The sequence below is a fragment of the Panthera uncia genome, assembly GCF_023721935.1.
Source record: "Panthera uncia isolate 11264 chromosome A1 unlocalized genomic scaffold, Puncia_PCG_1.0 HiC_scaffold_16, whole genome shotgun sequence".
Lineage (NCBI taxonomy): Eukaryota > Metazoa > Chordata > Mammalia > Carnivora > Felidae > Panthera > Panthera uncia.
Window position 1 is genome coordinate 22,039,972 of NW_026057576.1, and position 22,239 is coordinate 22,062,210.

General features: G+C 34.6%; 1 protein-coding gene across 3 annotated transcripts in view; it reads left to right on the forward strand.

Annotated features, from left to right (window-relative positions):
- The window catches only part of SUCLA2 (succinate-CoA ligase ADP-forming subunit beta), a 43,948-nt gene that overhangs the window by 17,025 nt on the left and 4,684 nt on the right, over nt 1-22,239 (forward strand). For all 3 annotated transcript variants that reach the window (XM_049646937.1, XM_049646935.1, XM_049646934.1), the window contains exons 4-8: nt 178-340; nt 11,008-11,136; nt 13,841-13,979; nt 17,692-17,853; nt 17,949-18,091. In XM_049646937.1, coding sequence (XP_049502894.1) covers nt 178-340; nt 11,008-11,136; nt 13,841-13,979; nt 17,692-17,853; nt 17,949-18,091 — 736 coding nt within the window. The remainder of the gene's footprint in view (nt 1-177; nt 341-11,007; nt 11,137-13,840; nt 13,980-17,691; nt 17,854-17,948; nt 18,092-22,239) is intronic.

Below are 22,239 nucleotides of genomic sequence, written 5' to 3' on the forward strand. Positions count from 1 at the left end.
TTTTTAAAGCAAAATCATTATTAAAGAAAAAGATATATTGTAAAAATTGCCCCTTATTATTGAACTGATGAAAACGCTGAAATTTAAATATTAAATGAGATAAAATTTTGGCTGTCATGTGCTTTTGTTTTCCTCAGTTGGAGGAGAAAAGAATTTGAGTTCTTTTTCTTATTTCAGTCCAGAAGAAGCAAAAGCTGTTTCCTCACAAATGATTGGGAAGAAGTTGTTTACCAAGCAAACGGGAGAAAAGGGCAGAATATGCAATCAAGTGTTGGTTTGTGAGCGAAGATATCCCCGGAGAGAATACTACTTTGCAATAACAATGGAAAGGTCATTTCAAGTGAGTACTTGTAGACATGATACTTTACGATGATTTTATTACATTCAATTTCAAAAGTTGATTATTTCTATTTCTATGGGAAGGATTAAAAAAGGTATAATCCATAATTTGTATGTGTCATGAGCACAATTTTTATTTTTGTGTCATTAAAAAAAAAGCATGGTTGATGCCATAAAATTTAATATATAATATTGTGGTAATAAAAGCTATAGGCAAAACTTTGCTGAAATAGAATCCACAGGACTTCTAAATTGTTAATTTGCTAAGAGCAACTTAAATCCTCTCGGATTCATCTCCAGATTCCCTAGACTGAGAAAATAATTTCTAGCAGAGTAAAATCTAATAAAGACAGTTTCTGAACCCATTAAAAGAATGTGTTTCCATGGCTTCATCTTCTTTTTCAACCTTTTGGTGTTTTTTTACAGTTTGGGGTTTATTTTACTAGCTGATTTAGTATTTGGCAAGTTGAAGGGTGACATTCACTAGCAAACAATATGATTCTAGGGAGCATAACCCTAGCTCTGCTCTCCTCTCTTTATGGAACCTAAAATGCTAGTATTTAAGGCATCCGGGGAAGAAGAAGACCTTTCATAGACCCGTTGCCATGGAGAGAGCATTGATAATCATTTTATACTCTAATTATTTGGCTTTTTGAGTACATTAGTTACACTAAATGGGCTGAATCTTTGTGCTGTATACCTTGTTTTTCCAGGCAAGTTGAGTATGTATTTGGAAGTCCTAGTAAGGATTTGATGTAAATTACACAATCACACAATGAGTAATACAACAAAAATTTTAAGAATAATGAAATTAGTTTTTGTATATAAAACATCTTTTTAAAAAGCTATTTTCCATACTGTGATTTTTTTTTTCTTACAGTTAATTACATCTTCTGGTAATGTTTGAGTGATATTATAAAGTGTCTTTCATAACTTAATTTTTACAAGAAAGTATTTCTTAAGGTATAACACTAGATGGTAGTAAAAACCCACTCAGGATATAAGATAAAAGACATTGTTTTATTTGTAAGTAATATGTTTACCATTATAGGTTTCTCTATATGGTAGAATTTAGATTTGTAAGTTATTTTAGAAATCTCATGACAATAACCTCATATATTTTACACATGTATAAAAATTACACTTTTATAAATTCGGTTATTTTCATTACATTTTCTTTTCCATTGATGTTTTATATCAACATCTTTCATTTTGTTATTTTGTTTTTACTTTTTGTTATAGAGATAGGAGTCCTATAATGTTGCACATTCAGAGTACCTCATTTTGATTGGAGTAAATATAGCAAACTGAATGTGTTATTAAAGATCTAAATATAATACACTGACTATATTTTATTAAAGATATAGCAATGGGGAAAAGAACCAAATTTGAATTCATTTTAAGAACTTGAATTTTTAGAGAATTATTTGAGTCTCATTCAGAAAGATATGTTTTCATTTATATTACATAGTTGTAATAATTCAGATTAAAAACTTGATAGTACCAGTAAAACCATTTGGTCAGACGTTCTTTGATGCTGACATATTAGACCAGTGTAAGAATTGGCTGGTGTTACTTTTTGGGTTATGACAAGCTCTTGTGGGAATCTCTATTAAATAACAAAAAATCAGCTATTTTAACTGAAAAGAGAAGAGCATTTTTGATTGAATTAAAATTCTGTGTATAGGAGTCGACTGATCATAAAATATTGCTTTTGTTCCTTATCTGTTTTTAGGAGTGAGTCATAGGCTCTATTGGTCTTCTTTAGTATGTGTGAAATCAGGAAGCTTGGGCAGATATATATCATATTTACCAGATTTGGTATGCCAAAAAATCAATTTAAGTAGCTCCTCTGTTTTGGCACTAGTTAAAAATTGGATTTCTTAGCATTTACCCAGTGCCTGTTGGGTACTTTTGGGCTGAGACAAATCTAATTTAACAAATCACATTTGCAAAATATTTTCATTTATTTTTCTAGTAAAATATTGCAATCTGCTGTAAATGAATGGCACATTTAACTATGTCAAGTTGTTTTTACTTTCCTTGGAATAGATATAAAATGTGCCACAAGAATTCCAAATTTTATTTCCCATATTTATATTGTTTTTAAAAAAGGTCTTTATTTTATTAAGTGACTTATTTAAAATTCAGACCTATTTTAAGGCAAATTTTTTTTTATGGTACTAATGAGAAGAGGAATTTAGGTTAAGAAGGAGAAAATAGCATTATTCATTAATTTGAAATTACAGCTATTTGTTAGAATTTAATTATTCTGAACGTTTATTACTAAAATTTAAAAGTTAAAACCAAATCACTTAAACAAACAGCATTCATTCAGCAGTCACGACCAAATGCAAAACTATAGTCATTATTTTAACTGATTTATATTTACTTTTGTAAGCTTTCTTCTGACCAGCTGTCTATAGTTTTGGGGTTTCTTTCTAATTGGTTGGGAATTAGTACAGAGAAGGGCTGTTCACTTTATTTTATGTTATTATTTCATATGGTTTTTTTTTTTTAGCCTTTCCCTCTCCCCCCCCCCCCCTCCCCAACTTACAGCTGACTCTTGGAGACCTAATCATTACTTTAATGAGGATTTAATATTACCTTTTTTCCCCCAGACTTCTATGTGGCTTTTTATTTCTCTTGTCAGTATATATTAAAGAAAAGTAAAACTAAAATAAAATGTTCAAATATTTTAAACGTTTGTTGGTTTCTACCTCTTTTGTTGAAAAAAATTACATTTTGGGGTTATCTATAGTTAAATTTACCTATATTCTACTTCAGTAGCATGCTGTTAGTTTGCTATTAGTTGAACAAGCTCTTAAATGAGTCGCCTCCCCCGCTCCCACTTTAGATCTTTGTAAAAGCTCTAGCCTTGCTAGAGAGGATATGAAGAATACCTTTTCATTTGAAGCTTATAGAAGAACTAAAAATTAGAGTATAATTTCAAACATTTCTCTTTACTTAAGCTTACTACTTTTCTTGAGGCTGAGAAGGCACAATTAATTCTTTCATTAAAAATTTGTCTGCTGTGTATGTTGTAGTGAGTTCTGACACCAAGGACCCAGAATTGGGCCAAACCTCACAGGTTAAGGGTATAGTCCTCCGCATGCCTGTGTTCTCTTCAGACACCAGCCTCAAGTTTTGCGTTCCTTGGGTTACTCTTAATGCCCACTAGCTGGCTAGAGATCTACTTTCTGTTTTTAAGAGTTTGACTGTTGTAGATATAGTCAAACCTCATGTAAGTGGAATCATGCAGTATTTGTCTTTTTTGTGACTTGTTCATTTTACTTAGTGTAATGTCTTCAAGGTTCATCCATGTTGCAGCATGTGTCAGGATTTCCTTTTTAAACTTTTATTTATTTATTTTTATTTTTTATATTTTTCAAGTTTATTTTGAAAGAGTACACATGTGGGGCACCTTGGTGGCTCAGTCGGTTGAGTGTCCGACTTCGGCTCAGATCATGATCTCAGTTTCTGAGTTCGAGCCTCACGTCAGGCTCTGTGCTGACAGCTCGGAGCCTGGATCCTGCTTCGGATTCTGTATCTCCCTCTCTCTCTCGTCTTCCCCTGCTCACATGCTGTCTCTCTCTCAAAAATAAGTAAAGATTAAAAAAAAAATTAAAAAAAAAAAAAGAAAGAGTACATGTGTGAGTGGGGAAGGGGCAGAGAGAGAGGAGAGAGAGAATCCCAAGTGGGCTTCATGCTGTCAGTGCCAAGCCTGATGTGGGGCTCGGTCCCATGAACTGCTGAGATCATGACCAGAGCTGAAACCAAGAGTCAGGATACTTAACTGACTGAGCCACCCAGGTGCCTCAGGATTTCTGTTTTTTTAAAGGGTGAATATATTCCATTGTATGTGCATATATATAGTTTTTCTTATTTTCTTTATTTTTCATCTCTTGATGGACATTCAGGTTTCTTCGTCCTGACTATTGTGAATAATGTTGCAGTTAATGTAGGTATGCAGATGTCTATTGAGATACCATTTTCTGTTCCATTGGATATATACCTCGAAGTGGGATTGCTGGATCATATGGTAATATGGTGTTTAATTTTTTGAGGAACCTTGATACTGTTTTTCACAGTGGTTCTACTATTGTACATTTCTACCAACAGGGCACAGGAGTTCAATTTTTCCACATCCTCACCAAATGCTTTTTTTTTTTTTTTTTTTGACAGAAGTTATTCTAACGGGTGTGAGGTAATATCTCACTGTGGTTTTGATTTGCATTTCTTTAATGATTACTGATAATGAGCACCCTTTCATATACTTGTTGGCCATTTGTATATTGTTATGAACTGACTGTTTATCCTCCCCACCCCAATTCATATTTTGAAGCCCTAAGCCCTAATGTGATGATATATGGAAGTGAGCCTTTGGTAATTAGGTTTATGTGAGGTCATGTTGCGTCTATGAGGTGGAATGCTGCTATAACAAATAGATAAAAACGCTGAAGTGGCTTTGGAACTGGGTAATGGATGGAAACTGAAAGAGTCTTGAGGTATGTGGTAGAAAAAGCTGGGGTTATTGTGGAGGGACTTTTGAAGGTGATTTTGGTGAGGACTCAGAAAGAAAAGAGCTATAGAGAAAACCTCCATCTTCTTAGAGAATATATAAATAGTCACGAATAGAATGTTGGTAGAAATATGGGTAGATATAGATATGGAAAGATCATTCTTTTGCGGTCTCAGACTGAAATGATGAATGATAGAAAAAAGGTGATCCTTCTCACAATGTGGCAAAGAACTTGGCTGAATTGTGTTTATGTTCTAGCGTTTTGTGGAAGGTAGAACTTGGGAGGGATGAATGTTTAGCTGATGAGATTTTTAAGCATTGTATGAGGAAGCAGCTTGGTTCCTTCTGACTACTTACAGTAAACTTTGAGAAGAGAGAAACAAATTGAACAAGGGATTGTTAAGCGAAGCAAAAAGATATCAGAATTTAAAGATTTGGAAAATTCTCAGCCTGCCTAAACTCCAAAAACTAAGAAAGCTATTTGGAAAAGAATATGAAGGATGTGGCTGAAAAACCATTTGATAAGGAGATTAGTATGAGTATGAACCATGAACTGTGAGAAATAAATGCCTGTTGTTTAAATCACCCAGTTTACTGTACTTTGTTATACTACCATAAGCTGATGAAGATCTGCATCTTCTCTGAAGAAATGTCTATTCAAGTCCTTTGCACATTTTTAAATTGGATTGTTTGGGTTTTAGTTATTGAATTGTGGTTCTTTATATATCCTGAATATTAATCTCTTATCGTGCATATGGATTGCAGATATTCTCCCGCTCTGTAGATTGCCTTTTCGCTCTCTTGATTGTTTCTTTTACAGTGTTGAAGTTTTTGAGTTTGATTTAGTCCAGTTTGTCTCTTTCTGCTTTTTTTTTTTTTTTTTTTAATGTTTATTTATTTTTGAGACAGAGAGAGACAGAGCATGAACGGGGGAGGGTCAGAGAGAGAGGGAGACACAGAATCTGAAACAGGCTCCAGGCTCTGAGCCGTCAGCACAGAGCCCGACGCGGGGCTCGAACCCACGGACTGTGAGATCATGACCTGAGCCGAAGTTGGACGCTTAACCGACTGAGCCACCCAGGCGCCCCTGTCTCTTTCTGCTTTTATTGCTTGTGATTTGATGTCTTATCCAAGAAATTATTGCCAAATCTAATGTCATGAAGTCTTCCCCCTGTTTTCTTCTAGGAGTTTTGCTGTTTTAGATCTTCCATTTTGGTCTTTAATCCATTTTGAGTTAATTTTTGTTTATAGTGTAAAGTAAGGATCATCTTCATTAATTTGCACGTGGATATTCAATTTCTCCAACACCATTGTTGAAGAGACTATCCTTTCCCCATTGTGTAGCTGTGGCACATTTGTCAGAGACCGTTTGACTATATATGAGGATTTATTTCTGTGTTTTCTGTTCCATTGGTTTATATGTCTGTCTTTATGCCAGAACCATACTGTTTTGATTACTATAGCTTTGTTATGTGCTTGAAACCAGGAACTATGAGGCTCTAGCTTTGTTTTTCTTTTTCAAGATTATTTTGGTTATTCAGGATCCTCAGAGAGTTCATATGAATTTTAAGTCTCTTTCTTTTCTTTTTTTTTTTTTTTTTTCTATTTTTTCAAACAAGGGACAATGGGAAAATACCGTATTGGGAGAAAGTGCTAGTAGGGATTGCATTTAATCTGTAGATTGCCATGGGTAGTATTGGACATTTGAATAATATTAAGTCTTCCAGTCAGTATCTTTCTGTTTATTGTGTCCTGTTTAGTTTCATTGAGCACTGTGATACAGTTTTCCTTGTACAAGTCTTTTATCTTTCTGATTAAATTTATCCTATTTTATTCTTTTTGATGCTATTGTAAATGGGATCATTTTCTTTAAAAAAAATTTTTTTTGTAACGTTTATTTATTATTAAGAGACAGAGCACGAGCATGTGAGGGGCAGAGAGAGGGGGAGGTACAGAATCTGAAGCAGGCTCCATGCCCTGAGCTGTCAGCACAGAGCCCGACACAGGGCTCGAACTCACAAACTGTGAGATCATGACCTGGGCCGAAGTTGGACGCCCAACTGACTGAGCCACCCAGGAGCCCTGGGATCATTTTCTTAATTTCCTTTTCAGATTGTTCATTGTTAGTGTATAGAAATGCAAGATATATTTGTATGTTGATTTTGTATCCTGTGACTTTGCTGATCTCATTTATTAGTTCTTAAACAGTTTTTTGGAGGTTCTTTAGAGTTTCTATATCCAAGACCACATTGTAAACAGAGGTAATTTTACTTCTTCCTTCCCTGTTTGGATACCTTTTATTTCTTTTTCTTGCCTGATTGCTCTGGCCAAGACTTCCAAATATCATAGTGAATAAAGTGACAAGAATGAGCATCTTTGCCTTTTTCCTGATCTTAGAAGGCTTTCACTTGTTTGCCATTGAGTATGTTGGTTGTGGGTTGTTTATATATGGCCTTTATTATGTTGAGGTAATTCTTTGTATTCCTAGTTTGTTGAGTGTTTTTATAAAAGGATGTTGACGTTTTTGAAATGCTTTTTCTGCATCAGTGGAGATGATCATGTGGTTTTTGAACTTGATTCTGTTAATGTGGTGAATTATTTTGATTTTTATAGGTTGAAACATCATTGCATTCCAGGAATAAATCCCATTTGCTCATGATATATAATCCTGTCAGTGTGTTACTGAAATTGGTTACTAGTGTTTTGTTGAGAGTTTTTGCATCAATATTCATCAGGGATGTTGGTTAGTAGTTTTCTTGTGGTATCTTTGTCTGGTTTTGGTATCAATGCTGACCTCGCTGAATGGGTTTGGAAGTGTTCCTCCCTCTTTAATTTTTTGGAAAAGTTTGAGAAGGATTGCTATTAGTTCTTTAAATATTTGGTGAAATTCTTTAGTGAGGTCATTTGGTACTGGGCTTTTCTTTGTTGGGAAGTTTTTAATTACTCATTTAATCTCCTTGTAATATATCCAGATTTTTTTTTTCTTCAGTACTCATTTTTGGTCCATTTTGTGTGTCTAGGAATTTATCCATTTCTTCTAGGTTATCCAATTGGTTGGCATGTAATTATTCATAGTAGTCTCTTATCCTTTTTGTTTCTGTGGCATCCATTTGTAATGTCTTCTTTTTCACTTCTAATTTTTGTTACTGTGTTTTTTCTTTTCTTAGTTTACCTAAGGGTTTGTAAATTTTGTTGATCTCTTCAACAAACCAGATTTTAGTTTTATTAGTTATTTCTGTTCTATTTTCTTTTATTTATTTCTGCTCTAATCTTTATTATTTCTCTTTTTCTGCTAACTACGGGTTTAGTTTGTTCTTTTTCTAGTTCCTTGAGTTATTAAAAAAAATCCATGAGCTGGCTGCTTTTCCCCAATTTGTGAGAGCTATGTTGGCTTCTTTCTTCAGTGTTATATGTTCTGTGGTGGTGCCCTAACTGCTGAGCTCTCACAGGCAATTACAATATGCTTTTCCCAGTTTTCTAAGTTAGGTAAGACAGAAATCAGTTCCTTCAATAGTCTCCTGAAAAGCAAGAATGTTGGATGCATATTCAACTTTCCCTTTTCCTTCCCAAGGGAGAAGCACAGCATTGGGCTATTTCTCTTGATCTTAAGCTATGTCAATCAATCTAGGGGAGGGGCTGACTTGGATGAAATGAAATGGCTTTTTTTTTTTACCTGTTTCATTGCAGTTGAACCTAAGGTACTACAGTTTCCTAACTGGTTTCTGGCATTCCCATAAAGAGATTTACTCACCTAAAAAGGAATAAAAAATTCAGATCATATAATATTAAGTTAGTGTTTCTGTGGGAGAACGAGTCTAGGGCTTCCTGTTCTACCATCTTGGTGAATCTGATGTCCACAGTTTTTTGGGGGTGCTTTAGTAAATAGGTATGGTGGATTAAATCATTGACCACTTTGTTGAGCTTAAACTCCAGGACCCCTTTCCTTTCAGAAGGTTGGGCTGATATCATGTGGCTCAAAGCTCCAAACCTCTAATCACAGTGTTTGCCTTTCTGTCCTTTGCATGCCTTCTGCCTACCTGAGTCATCTCCTTTGTATTAACTTGGGCCTACCATGAGTCACCTCATTAGCATAAACTCTAAGTTGTACTGGATGGTTTAAAGGTGCTTTTCAGACATTGGGGATAAAGGTCAGCCAAATTCTTTATTACACATGCATATTGAAATCTAATCACATAATGTAAAATTTAAAGGGTGCGAAGATGTACAAGGAAATATCAGTCTTCCACCCACCCCTGTTTCTCATCCCCCCAGTTTTTCTCCATGGAGGCTGGTACTATTTTTTAAATCATTTTTTTTCCACCTAAGTAACAGTTAATTCCCATAAAAAGTAGTAGGTTTTTCCCCCCTTTGGCTATTGCTTATTTTGAGGATTTGAAGGACTGTTTTGTTCTCCAAACAGTAATGAATACATTTATGCGAATGAATCCTTTACTTTAAATCTTGAAATGAGTTTGTTACTGAAACACACTAGTTCCTGGGATAGAAAAGTGAAAATAATCTTTTGCTTTTGTTTTTTTCCCCATGAAAGTCATGCTTTCTTTTCTCCTGGATTAAGAATACTATGTTCATTGTAAAAAAATTTGAGGGGGGAGAATAGTGACACATAGGGTAACAAAAGTCTTACCATTTAATGTTTTCCCATCTTTTTTTGCAGTTTGATTAGTGAGTGGTTGCACATTTAAACATACTTTATGTTAAAAAACTTCACATAGTTTTGGAAAACAGTATGGAGGTTCCTCAAAAAACTAAAAATAGAACTACCCTACGATCTAGCAATTGCACTACTAGGCATTTATCCATGGGATACAGGTGTGCTGTTTTGAAGGGACACATGCACCCCCATGTTTATAGCAGCACTATCAACAATAGCCAAAGTATGGAAAGAGCCCAAATGTCCTTCGATGGATGAATGGATAAGGAAGATGTGGTATATATATACAATGGAGTATTGCTTGGCAATCAAAAAGAATGAAATGATGCCATTTGCAACTGCATGGATGGAACTGGAGGGTATTACGCTAAGTGAAATTAGTCAGAGAAAGACAAAAATCATATGACTTCACTCATATGAGGACTTTTCAGATACAAAACAGATGAACATAAAGGAAGGGAAACAAAAATAATATAAAAACAGGGAGGGGAACAAAACAGAAGAGACTCATAAATATGGAGAACAAACTGAGAGTTACTGGAGGGGTTGTGGGGGGCGATGGGCTAAATGGGTAAGGGGGCACTAAGGAATCTACTCCTGAAATCATTGTTGCACTACATGCTAACTAATTTGGATGTAAATTTTTAAAAATAAAAAATAAAATAAAATAAATAAAAATAAAAAAGATTTACATAAAACCTCTAAAAATGTAAATCTACTAGGAAAAAAAAAACTCACACAGTTGAGAATAGAATCTAGAGTTTTATATCATTTTTTCCTGTATAACACTACTGAGATCATTTTCCTATACCTTAAATAATCTTCAGTAATATAGTTTTACCATTTCCTTGTTTTTGCATGTTTCCAGTTTTGTGCATAAATTAACAAATCTATTAGATTATTTTGCTTTAAGGTTTTTTTCTTGATTGATTTTAAGAGACTTAAAAGTTAATCATTTATTATTTTTATCTTATATCATTCATGATCATAGTCAGAACTATTGTTTCAAGGTAAGTAATTTTTACTGACTTGCAGTAGGGCTAGAGCTTACAAAATTGACTTATTTATTAGACTTTTTAAAAATATCAGTATCTTTTTAAATGATTTTTTAAAATGTCCTTTAAACAATAGTTGTCCTTCAGTTCTTAGGAAAAATTTGTAGGTTATATTTTATATGTACATATTTATATTAACTTAATTTGGTATAAGTTTTGTGTATATTTTTAACCTTTTTGTCTCACAGGTGAGCTCTTGTCTTCCTCTACTTTTTCGCTTCTTTTCCATTATTTCAGTTGAACATTTATAAAGGGGTACTGTGCAGGAGATGTAAGGATAAATTCTCAAGGAAATTTAAAGATAGGAGTGGGGAGTGATAGATACATAAATCTGATAGTGTGCATAAATAGGTTTTAAAATTTTATTGATGGGTCCAAAAATAAAATCTAGATGTTTTGGCTGTTTCCCCTCTTGCTAGGGTCCTGTATTAATAGGAAGTTCTCAAGGTGGTGTCAACATTGAAGATGTTGCTGCTGAGACTCCTGAGGCCATAGTGAAAGAACCTATTGATATTGTAGAAGGCATTAAAAAGGAACAAGCTGTCCGGGTATGTTGTATTCTGAAGAATTTCTACCTAGCTTTATTGGATAATTGTAATACTTAAAAAAAGAAAGAGAATTAACTTTGTATAAGTTAAGTGATTGACAAAACTTTTTTAAAAAACTTTTTTAGTGTCAATGCATGTTAATATCTTGTTTGAAATTGAAGCCTTTAAAGTATCTACAGTAGGGGTGCCTGGATGGCTCAGTCAGTTAACCATCCAACTTCTGCTCAGGTCATGATCTCATAGTTTGTGAGTTCAAGCCCCGCATCGGGCTCTGTGCTGACAGTTCAGAGCCTGGAGCCTGCTTCAGATTTTGTGTCTCCCTCTCTCTCTCTGCCCCTCCCCCACTCATGCTCTGTCTCTCAAAAATAAAGAAATGTTAAAAAAATTTTTTAGAAGTATCTACAATATTTTCCTTAAGTATTTTAATACTTGTCTTTAAAAGGCAAGGATTATTTTAATTAGCCCCTATACCATTGTCATACCTAGTAAAATTAATAATTCTTTATAATCATTACCTACCCATTCATTCAAATTCCCTTGTCTCAAGTTTTTCATTTTTTTTTTCTTTTATAATTTGTATATAATTTCTCAGGCTGATTATCCTCTACTTATTGGTATTTGACTTTTTGCAAAAATCATATACACCCTTAAAGAATTTAAGATTTGTATGAGAATTATAATTTGTATGAGTTGGGATCCATATAAGGTCTTTCATTGCTATTGGTTATTGTCTCATAGGTCTTTTTCTAATTTATAGGTTTTCTTTCCCTCACTCTCTTCATCCTTCTTTCATTTGTTGAAGCAACTGGGGTGATTATGGTTTATTGTTTATCATAGCCTGGATTTTACATACCCATGGTAGCATTTAATGTGTTCCAATCTCCCCTTTGTTTCCTGTAAATTGTATGGAATGGTAGGGACACTGTCTTATATATTCCTATAATCTGATTTTTTTGGAGGGAAGTGGTTGATGGATACTTTTGAGAATCTGATGAAAGCTATGGGCTTTTAGTGTCTGCACATAAACAATAATTTTTGCCTATACTTTAGTCTTCTGTACTGTCCTTTTTTGTGTGCTTCTTCCCCACTTTCTGTCCACCACCTTCTCCAAAAAAAAAAAACAAAAAAAAAAAAACCCAACCGTGAAGTTTAATACCATAGCCTGTGAGAGTTGACTGGTAAGGTTGGAATACTGCTATTAAATTGTTTAGTTTGGATATGAAAAATAAGTGACCCATCTTAAAAGAAAAGTTTGAATGTTAAAGTTTGAATAAAATTAATGTGTATTAGTGGGAAACTCTGTCAAAATAAGCTTATGATATTGAAGTACAGTAGAGCAAGAATTTTTGACTAGCACAAAAGTTTAAAGGAGATAGCGAAATTACCTTGATAAAGTCATTGAAGCAAGATAATGGTATAAAGGTTTAAAGGGGACAGAGAGAGACTTGATTCATTAGGTAGTTATGTGAGAATGATGACTGGACAGTTAAATTTAGATGAGAAAGAATACTTGATTTCGAATAACACTTGAAGGAATAATCTACTCAGGTTATAGCTTTTTGAGTGAAGAGCAGAAATGCTACCTAGCACAGTGTTTGGCAAATTAATGTCTTTCTGGGTTGATCAGAATTCTGTTGCAATTCTCAAATATTTAGATCTACAATGGTAGATTATAACCTAGTGATAATCTTTCTTAATGAAATAATATTTAATTATTTCTCATTTATTTCATATTATTCTCTATATGAAATAAGTCTTAATTGAAAATGCCATATTTTTTTTGGCTGATTATCCTCTTTACTTACTGGTATTTGACTTTTTGCAAAAATCACTCTTAAAGAATTTAAGATTTTCTGTAATTAAAATTCAAATGTATTGCAGCCTTAGATAGTAGTTAGAAAAGAGGAAAACCTCCTTCATAGTGTTCTTGAGCAATTGCAGCAGTTAGAATAAATATATAGACATGTAGCTTCTATATCAGTGGTTCAGAATTGCTTATGGAACTTCAAAAATTATGAAAGGCTTGGTCCACTGTAGGACTTGTAAACCAGAACTTCTAGTTTGGAACTTTGGTATGTGTATTTTTTAAAAAGCTCTTCAGGTATATATCTAGTTAGGAATCTCTGCTCAAGACTATACACCCCTCTGTTAGAATAGAAGCTTAAGTAACTGTATCTTTTGGGCCTATCTTATATTAGATACTCAGTAGATTTCTGAATGAATGCAGTTATACTGGTTTGACTGAATGCGTCCTAATTGCTTGGTAGACACTGTTCATACATTACTTAAAAGGTAAAATCAAGTGATTTAATATTTTTGCCGTCATTTGGACCATTGGGATTGTCAGTCCACCTTTTATATGTCTTTTAATAAAATATAAGCCTCTTTCAGTTTAGGTTTGCCATAAGGCTTAGAGGCAATATGAAGGCAATGGAATAAACACTGGAACTGGAATCTAGTCAGGACTTCATTTCTCTGAATCTCTTTCTCATTTGTAAAATGGCCATACTACTTGTCTTGTGGGAATTTTGAATACAAAGTTTTATTGAACCATTTAGTAGTAGTGTCTGCTATTTCAGTCATTCATGTTTGACTACAAACAATTCATACTTATTATTTAAGTGATAAGCTAAATTATTTACGTAATTTCATGTTGATTGGACATATGCAACATACATATAATAAAGAGACAAATTGATTTCAGCTTGCACAGAAGATGGGATTTCCACCTAATATTGTGGACTCTGCAGCAGAAAATATGATCAAGCTTTACAACCTTTTCCTGAAATATGATGCAACTATGGTAGAAATAAATCCAATGGTAGAGGATTCGGATGGAGCCGGTAAGGGATCTTTCTTTTTTATCAAACACTGATTCTGTATTTATCCACCAATTGTATGCTTCAGTAAGGAAGTTGAATTCATAAGGAAGTGAACTCTTTCCTATGTAGAAACTTATTTTATAATAAATTGAATGTGAACAAATATGAAGGATAAATACCTATTAAAACAAACACTTAAAATGTATATTTATGTACACACAGGGAGGTTAAAGCTGCACTGTCCAGTATGGGGGCTTCCAGCCACATGTGGCGATTAAAATTAATTAAAATATTCCTCAGTCGAACTAGTCACATTGCAACTGCTCGGTAGCCACATGTGGTTACCTTATCAGATAGCACACATACAGAATATTGCCATCATTGCAGAAAGTTCTTTTGGGCAGTGCTGATGAGAGTAATTAGTGTCGTAGTGAGTAAATGGCAGTAGTTTTGAGGAACTAGCCATCTTAGTCTCCCACAAGTTTCAGACTTTAGAGTTGTCATGGGTCTTTATTATACAAAGGGTAGAGTCTGGTGCTTGCTTCCTTTTAATATTTCTATCCAACAGAGAAGTAAGATTAGCTTGTCACTTTACACCTTTTCTTTTGCATGTATTTAAAGGAAAATCAGATTCTGAATGATCATACCTTCCATGTATAGCCATTTAAAAAATATAAGTTGCATTATTATAGCCTAAATTTTTCTTGATACTTTATATTAACTGCATTACTTGATTTTGTTTCAAGTCACTTTGGATATTTTAATCTCTTAAGCATTTGTAGATCATCTTTCACTTGTATACTTTTAATTAGGTACATTCTTTATTATAGAAATGGATTTTTAGTTGGTCATTTATATGATTGTATAAAGAAGAATGAGTAAATTCTCTTGTGATCATAGAGGTCATTTATAAAACTAAAAAATTTTTTTATAAAGAGTAAAGGCTGATGCACATTTTCAAAATGAAATGTTCAGTGAAGGAGAATTATTTGTATAAAAGTTTTTTTGTTTTGTTTTGCTTCTGTAATAATAACATTGAAAGCAAGACTCCTGAATTACTTTCAGCTGTGAAATTCTACAGCCATATTCTGTTGGTGAGGGAATGTCTTTGTTCTCTTAAAAACTAATTTTTTTCCCTTTGTATTTTAGTTTATCTTTTCTTTGTATGCATTTCTATATATTTTGAAGGAGTTTTTTTTTTTTTTTTTTTTTTTTTTTTTCCTTTTCTGATTAAGGGCATCGTATTTACAGAAAATTTGCAAAGTACCAAGAAACATAGGTAGGTTGGAAAAACTTCCTATAACCTCATTACCTACCATCGTTTTTTTTTTTTTTTCCTTAAAGTTTATTTATTATTTATTTTGGGAGCGAGAGGTAGAGAAAGCAGAGAGGGACAGAGAGAGAGGGAGAGAAAATCCCAAGTAGGCTCCACACTGTCAGCACAGAGCCTGACATAGGGCTTGATCTCACGAACTGTGAAATTTATGGCCTGAGCCGGGATCAAGACTTGGATGCTTAGCTGACTGAGCCACGCAGATCCCCCCCCACCCCGCCACAAACATCCTTTTTAATATTTTAGTTCATTTCAGCCTGTTCTGTAATTGGGATCATATTATCTATTCAGTTTATATCTTTCCCTTTTTAAACTTAAGACTACATGATAAAATTTTTGATGTTAAATATTTTTCAGTTTTTAAAGGCTTGTATATTATTTGTATATAAGTCTTTGCAGCCTTGATTAGCTTTCACATAGATTCTTAGAAGTAGAATTTTGGAATTGAAGAGTAATGATATTTTAACATGTTTGATTATTGGGCCAGGATAATAACATTTTGAGATGTATTTTGCCAGATTGTTGTCTGGAAAAGTTGTTCTAACTTACAGAGTGTCCATTTCAATGCCTACTTGTGCCAGAAGTGACTGTTATCTTGGTTTTAAACTCTGTCAAACTGCTAATCAGGACATGGTATCTTATTTTTCAATTCTTTGATTATTTGTGATGTTGAGAATTTTTCATGTTTATCGGACATACATTTTCCTCAGTAGACTGCAAAGTTTCTGTTGATGTCCTTTGGCAGCTGTGTTAGTTCCCAGTGGTTGCTGTAACAAATTACTATAAACTGGACATAGAAATCTAGGTTGATATGTCTTTTTTTGTCCTTTCAAATACTTTCTCCTGCCCCATTCTTCTTTCTACTTCCAATATTACATGTTAGATAACATGATACTGTTTAACAGGTCACTTCCCTCCCCCCCCGCCCCCGCCCCCTCCAGATTGGATAACTTCTGTTTATCTATCTTAAAGTCCATTGACCCATCTCTAATAAATATGTTGTTAAGCCCACCCAGTGAATTTATCATTTTAGGTGTTGTGCTTTTTAGTTCTAGATTTTTTTTTTATAGTTTTATTTGCTACTGAGGTACCTATCTAGTCCTTTATTATGGCCATATTTTTCTTTAAATCCTTAAGCATATTTAAAATAACTTCCACAGTCCTCTGATTTTAAATCTGGATCGTGTTGGGTTTGGTTTTTCTTGTCTCCTTTTTCTCTTTACCATTGGTCACATTTTCCTATTTTTCTTTCATGGATATAGTAATTTTTAGTTGCATACTGGACATTTTGTAAAATATGGTGTAGAGACGAAATTCCTTTATTTTCCTCTGGAAGAATGTTGATTTTTATTGTTATTTGTAGTTAACTTAGCAGGACTTGAAACTTTGTCTCATGTTGGGCAGGCTTCTGGGCTGAAACCGATCACTTCTTTCAGCCTTTTATCAAGTACAGCAAGGAGAATGTTGCAGTTATATTGGGGTGAGGAAGGGATAAAGCACTGAAAGGTGAAGTTGGGAGAATTGACCTTCATATGAGTCATTTTGGTAGAGTGCTGGAAGTAAAACCTGATTAGAATGGGTTTAAGGGAGGATTGCAGGAGAAAAATTTGTACCATGAGTTGAGGCAAAGGGGCTGGCAGATGTAAATATTTTAGGTTTTGTAGGCCACGAATGATGCTTTTCTTCATATTTTTGTTCTCCTTCTTTCTTTTCCCTTCTTTGTTCTTCACAACCCATTAAAAATATGTAAAAATGTGAAACCCATTCTTTGCTTACAGGCAATACCAAATAGGCATAGGCCATATCTGGGCCATGGGCCATATTGTTTTTTTGCTGACCCTTGGTTTAAACAGACAATTTGTTCAAGGACTTTTGCTGTACATGAAGTGAAGGGTAAGGGGGAAGAGGTTGCAAAATATATTTTTCTTTCTTTTTTAAGGTGGGAAAAATAACAGCATTTTTGCAAGTTGTTGGGATTTAGCCAGTAGGTAAAGGGGGGCACTTTATAATGCAGGAAAGGTAGAATTGCCAGAACAATGTCTCTGAGTAAGTGAGAGGGAGTGGGGTCCAGGGTGCAAGTGACGGGGTTAGCCAGGTGCATGGATGGTTAATTTTTGGCAATTTTAAAACAAATTTTAAGTGTTTTTGAAGTGGACTTTTTTTTCTCTTTTATCTGTTATCATCTGCCTAGGGTGGGTGTGGAACTACTAACTTTGATGGAGCAGTTTTAATTCCCAAATATTCTTTTTTAATAAACGGTTTGAATACATTGTGAACATAAATTGAAATACTTTCAATAAATAACAAAACCTAATTTTCCCCTAAACTAAGAACTATTATTGGTTAGTTTATTGTGTCTGTCTTGAAATTAAGATCACTTTCTTTTTCTTCCTTTCACAGTGCTGTGCATGGATGCAAAGATTAATTTTGATTCTAATTCAGCTTATCGTCAGAAGAAAATCTTTGACTTACAGGACTGGACCCAGGAAGACGAAAGGGACAAAGATGCAGCTAAGGCAGATCTGAACTACATTGGCCTTGACGGAAATATAGGCTGTCTAGGTACTGTGTGTTTTTATGTTAAAGTTGGATTGGCTGAGCTTAGTTTGTTTTCTCTGGGTCTGTTGCTTATACAAATCATTTTCCCCTCTTGATAGTAAATGGTGCTGGTTTGGCTATGGCCACAATGGATATAATAAAACTTCATGGAGGGACTCCAGCGAACTTTCTTGATGTTGGTGGTGGTGCTACAGTCCATCAAGTAACAGAAGCATTTAAACTCATCACTTCAGATAAAAAGGTAAAATTCGAATGACGAGAAGTAACTTGATTAATTAGTAGATGTGGTCATTACAAGAGTAGACCGTTATAATTCAAAAAGACATCACTAGTTTGGAAAAAGCTCCTGAAATAATGCAATAAAAGTTAACTAGAAAAAAAAGATAAAGATTCCCACGCTAATTTAGAAAACAAGATGAAGATATATTAGATGGTATTAGGTAATACTATAAATGGTAGTGATCTGGTGTAGAAGCCATTCCTGTGGAAAAATTCTGGAGATGCTAGTTGACCATAAAAGCCCAGAAATCTCAAAAATCTACAAAGCTACAAACAAGAAAATTAAAATTATTTTAAATTCTATTCACAGGTAATTTTTGTTACTATTGACTTGATCATTTTTTCTTGACTTGTTAGTTCTTGTATATTTCACACACATGCACATGCACACACACACACACACACACAAAATTTCTCATACACACACTTCCTATTTTCCTTTCTCTCTCTTCCTGTTTGCATATATATTTTTATAGAAACAACTTTATTTGCATATGTATTTTTTATAGAAACAACTTTATTAAGATATAATTCACATGCCATCAAGTTCACTCATTCATATATATCTTTCAAAATATATATTTTGAATTTTTTGGCTAACATATTTTGAGCCACTTTTTCCATTTACTATGGTGTGCTTGTAAAACACTCATTTTAATGTTTGCATAAATCTGTCATATGCAGATATGCCATAAGTTAGAACTCTGACTTTATAAATGATTATCAGAACACAAGAGATGTGAAACATGATCCAAAAGATAGACATATTATCGGTCATTTTTTAAAGAAGTATATCTACTATGTGACCAATGTGGGTTTTGTAAGACTTAATAGAAAAATAAGATAGTGGCTACCTTAGAACTAGTTTTACTGAATTTAGAACTGAGAATTCCTCATTGGTAAAGATAATTTCTTACTCTTTCCTTTTCCTGTGGCTGGAATAATGCTTAGTACACAGAGGTCATTGATAAATATTTATTATTGACGATGCCGACAGTGTACATTTTACTTGTGATGTTAGACTCTAGAATTGTTTTTAAAAATTTAATTTACCATTCTTTGAGCCTATAGAATTATTTGCCATATTTAGTTTTACAAAAAGCATTGAACTAAAATGAGAAATAAAAGTGCTTTATTTCCCTTGTTTAATAACTATTCAGAAAAGTAAACAAATCTTATTAGAACTATATTTCTGTAGCTTCTTTTGGCATAAACTCTAAAAAGCAGAGTATTATTTAATTATTTAACTGTTGAATACTTACTAACGTGAACTAAAATTCTAATTACTTTTCTAGGTATGGCTTTTAGGGCCTAGGGACAAGAATAGAGAAAAGCATATGAAGACTTCCAGTGTTGTGGGCTGACAGGAAGGGCATTGAAGTTGGAAACAGGCCAGGAACCTAGGGAGACAATGTAGATAGCATTGAAGTAGCTGTATACTTACCATGTCTCTTTGTGTTGGACACTGTACTTGGCATTTGGGAATACATGGTTACTTTGCTCAAGGCATTTATAGTCTGACTGGGGTGATAAAGTGAGTGTAGTGCTGTGGAAGAACAGAAGACTGAGCCGGTAACTGGGAGAATCAGGGTGGCCTTCACTGAATGAATGATTCCTTGAGCTGTCTTGAGAAATTGAATGAGTTAGGCAAGAGGAAGAATATACAAAGGCATGTAGAGTCCAAAGAAGACCACTGTGTTTATGGAATGGGAAGATGCTTATGCATAAGAATATAGCATTATTGGAATGAATGATTAATGTTGGCAGTTGAGACCACACTGTAAAGATCTCTTTTATCTGTAGTTAGGGAATTTGGATTTTAACCCCCTTATCCTAGTCCATATATATCATATATATATCATATATATATGTGTGTGTGTGCGTGTATGTATATATCTCCATCCCCTTTCTCTTTATTTATTAATTGTATATATGACTTAATATATATTTAATTATATATTATATCATTATTATATATTATATGTTATAGTTATATAATATATAATAATTATATTAAACATGTAATATTAATATATGTTTAAAAGAAAGTAACTCTGCTACTATAGGGTGAAATGGAGAGAAGAGAGGCACTGTCAGGAGAGATCAATTTGGTTGTTATACCTACTTGTTCAAAAATATTGAGAAGTCCTGGACAAAGGCAGTGTCAGTAAGAATAAAGCAAAGAAACCTGATTTAGAGGCGTTTCTGAAATAGAATCATTAAATTCACTTTTCCCCCTTTTTGTGTTGGGAGGCCATGGAGAAGGGTTGGTTAGGTTAACTTTAGGACTCTTGGTTGGAGGGAATCATTGGGTGGTGATACCTTTTGTGCTGTCAGAGGCAAAGTAGAGAAATAGGTATTTCTGAATGAATGTGTTAAGTTTGGGTTGTGGTGACTGTATCTAGCAGGCAGTGGTAAGGATACTATACTTCCTATAATGGTTGGATGTATATTTGACAGTCCTCAGCACTGTGAGAAAAGTTGAAGTGTTAGGAGTTGGTAACATGACCCATGTGAGTGAGATGAGGAAACCAAGAGTGGAACCTTCTCCCCTTTTCCTCCCCTCCCCACCCTCCCGGATGAAGGATTGAATAGAGAAGGAAGACCCAATAAAAGAGAAAAAAGAAACCGACAGATAGTTGCTGATGAGGAGAAAGCGGTGACATCCAAGGGCAAGGTGGAGGGTTTTGAGAAGTAAGGGATGGGCAGTAGTGTCCATCTGCAGGAGTGATCAGGCAGAGTAAGGATTGAACTGATGATTGGGAACCCTAGCAAGAACAGTAGGGGAGAAGGGGGCAGAGACCAGGTTGTAATGGGTTGAACTGTGATCAGGAATTGAGGGAATGGAGACATCCAGGCGAGATTACGTTTTCAGGGTACTTTTTCTGAAGGCACAGAAGAACATAGGGTTAGCAGTTGAATGGAGGTGGGGTCGAGGAGAGCTATTTAGTGTGTGTTTGTTTGCTTGTTTGTTTAGAAGACCAGGAAGATGAGCTGTTTCTAGCTGGAGAGAGAAGAGATTTGAGGATGAAGAAGAGAGTGAGTATAGTCAACAGAGTGAAGGCCTGGGGAGATACAACACAGTAATTAGGGGATGAGATTAGTTTTCGACTCTCTCCTTGAGGTGTCATTGGAGAAAGGAAGATCACATGTTAAAAATTAGAGTCCTTGAAGTGGGATAGGAGACTTATGAGGGAAGTGAGATGTATGAGACAGACCACTAGAGAAAGGGTTGCTGATGAAGAGTCATTATTGTGCCACCCTTCAGGTTATGCTAGTATATCAGGGTTGTTGTTGTTGTTGTTCTCATTTTTTTGCTTTTCCTTAAAGTTGGGATGAGTAAACTGATTGGTTGAAATCATCCAGTGGTGCACTCTTTGAAGGGATGGCAGAGGCATACTGGTCTTGACAGAGGTAGGGTATGGAGGAATTAAGCATGCAGCTGACAGTATCATTGGATTGCTCAGCCACAGGTTCTGGGCTCGGTAGTGAAGAAAGTCAGATCTGCTGAGAGTCTGGGAAATTAGAACAAGGTTCAGGGAGTAGAGGCTTTTAAGAGGAAAAGACTGGGTTTTGATGGAGTTAGAGATAATAAGCACAAGGAGAGGAGGTTAAGCAGAGTGTGATTTACATAGCTGATATTCTAGAAACATTCATTCTGGTCAAGTCAAAGATTTGGCTTTGGTGGTAATTAGTTGAAATGGACTGGAGGTAAAAGTGACATGGTAGAGATCTAGTAACTTTAAGTCCAGAGTGTTAGATGATGCTTGGGGTATGCATTGAAGCTATGCAGGATGAGGTGGGAGGGAGGGAGATAAGAAGGTGCCAAGGTCATTATGAATTCTAGTCCATCTCTTCATTTCTTAAAGGTCTAGAAATAAGAGTGGTAAAGATAAGGAATGGATAGCATTGTTCAGTGTTTTTCAACCTTTTTAATGTCCTGTCATTCACAGAAGATGATATTTCAAAGGGGTATAGGCGATAAATAGAGAAGGTTGCTTATAGTCAGAGGCCACTGGCCCAGAGGCACTAGCTGTCCCAGAACCTTCCTAGCTGCCCAAAGGGTAGAGGGGAACAATATCTTGGTATGTCTGTAACCCATTTGTATCA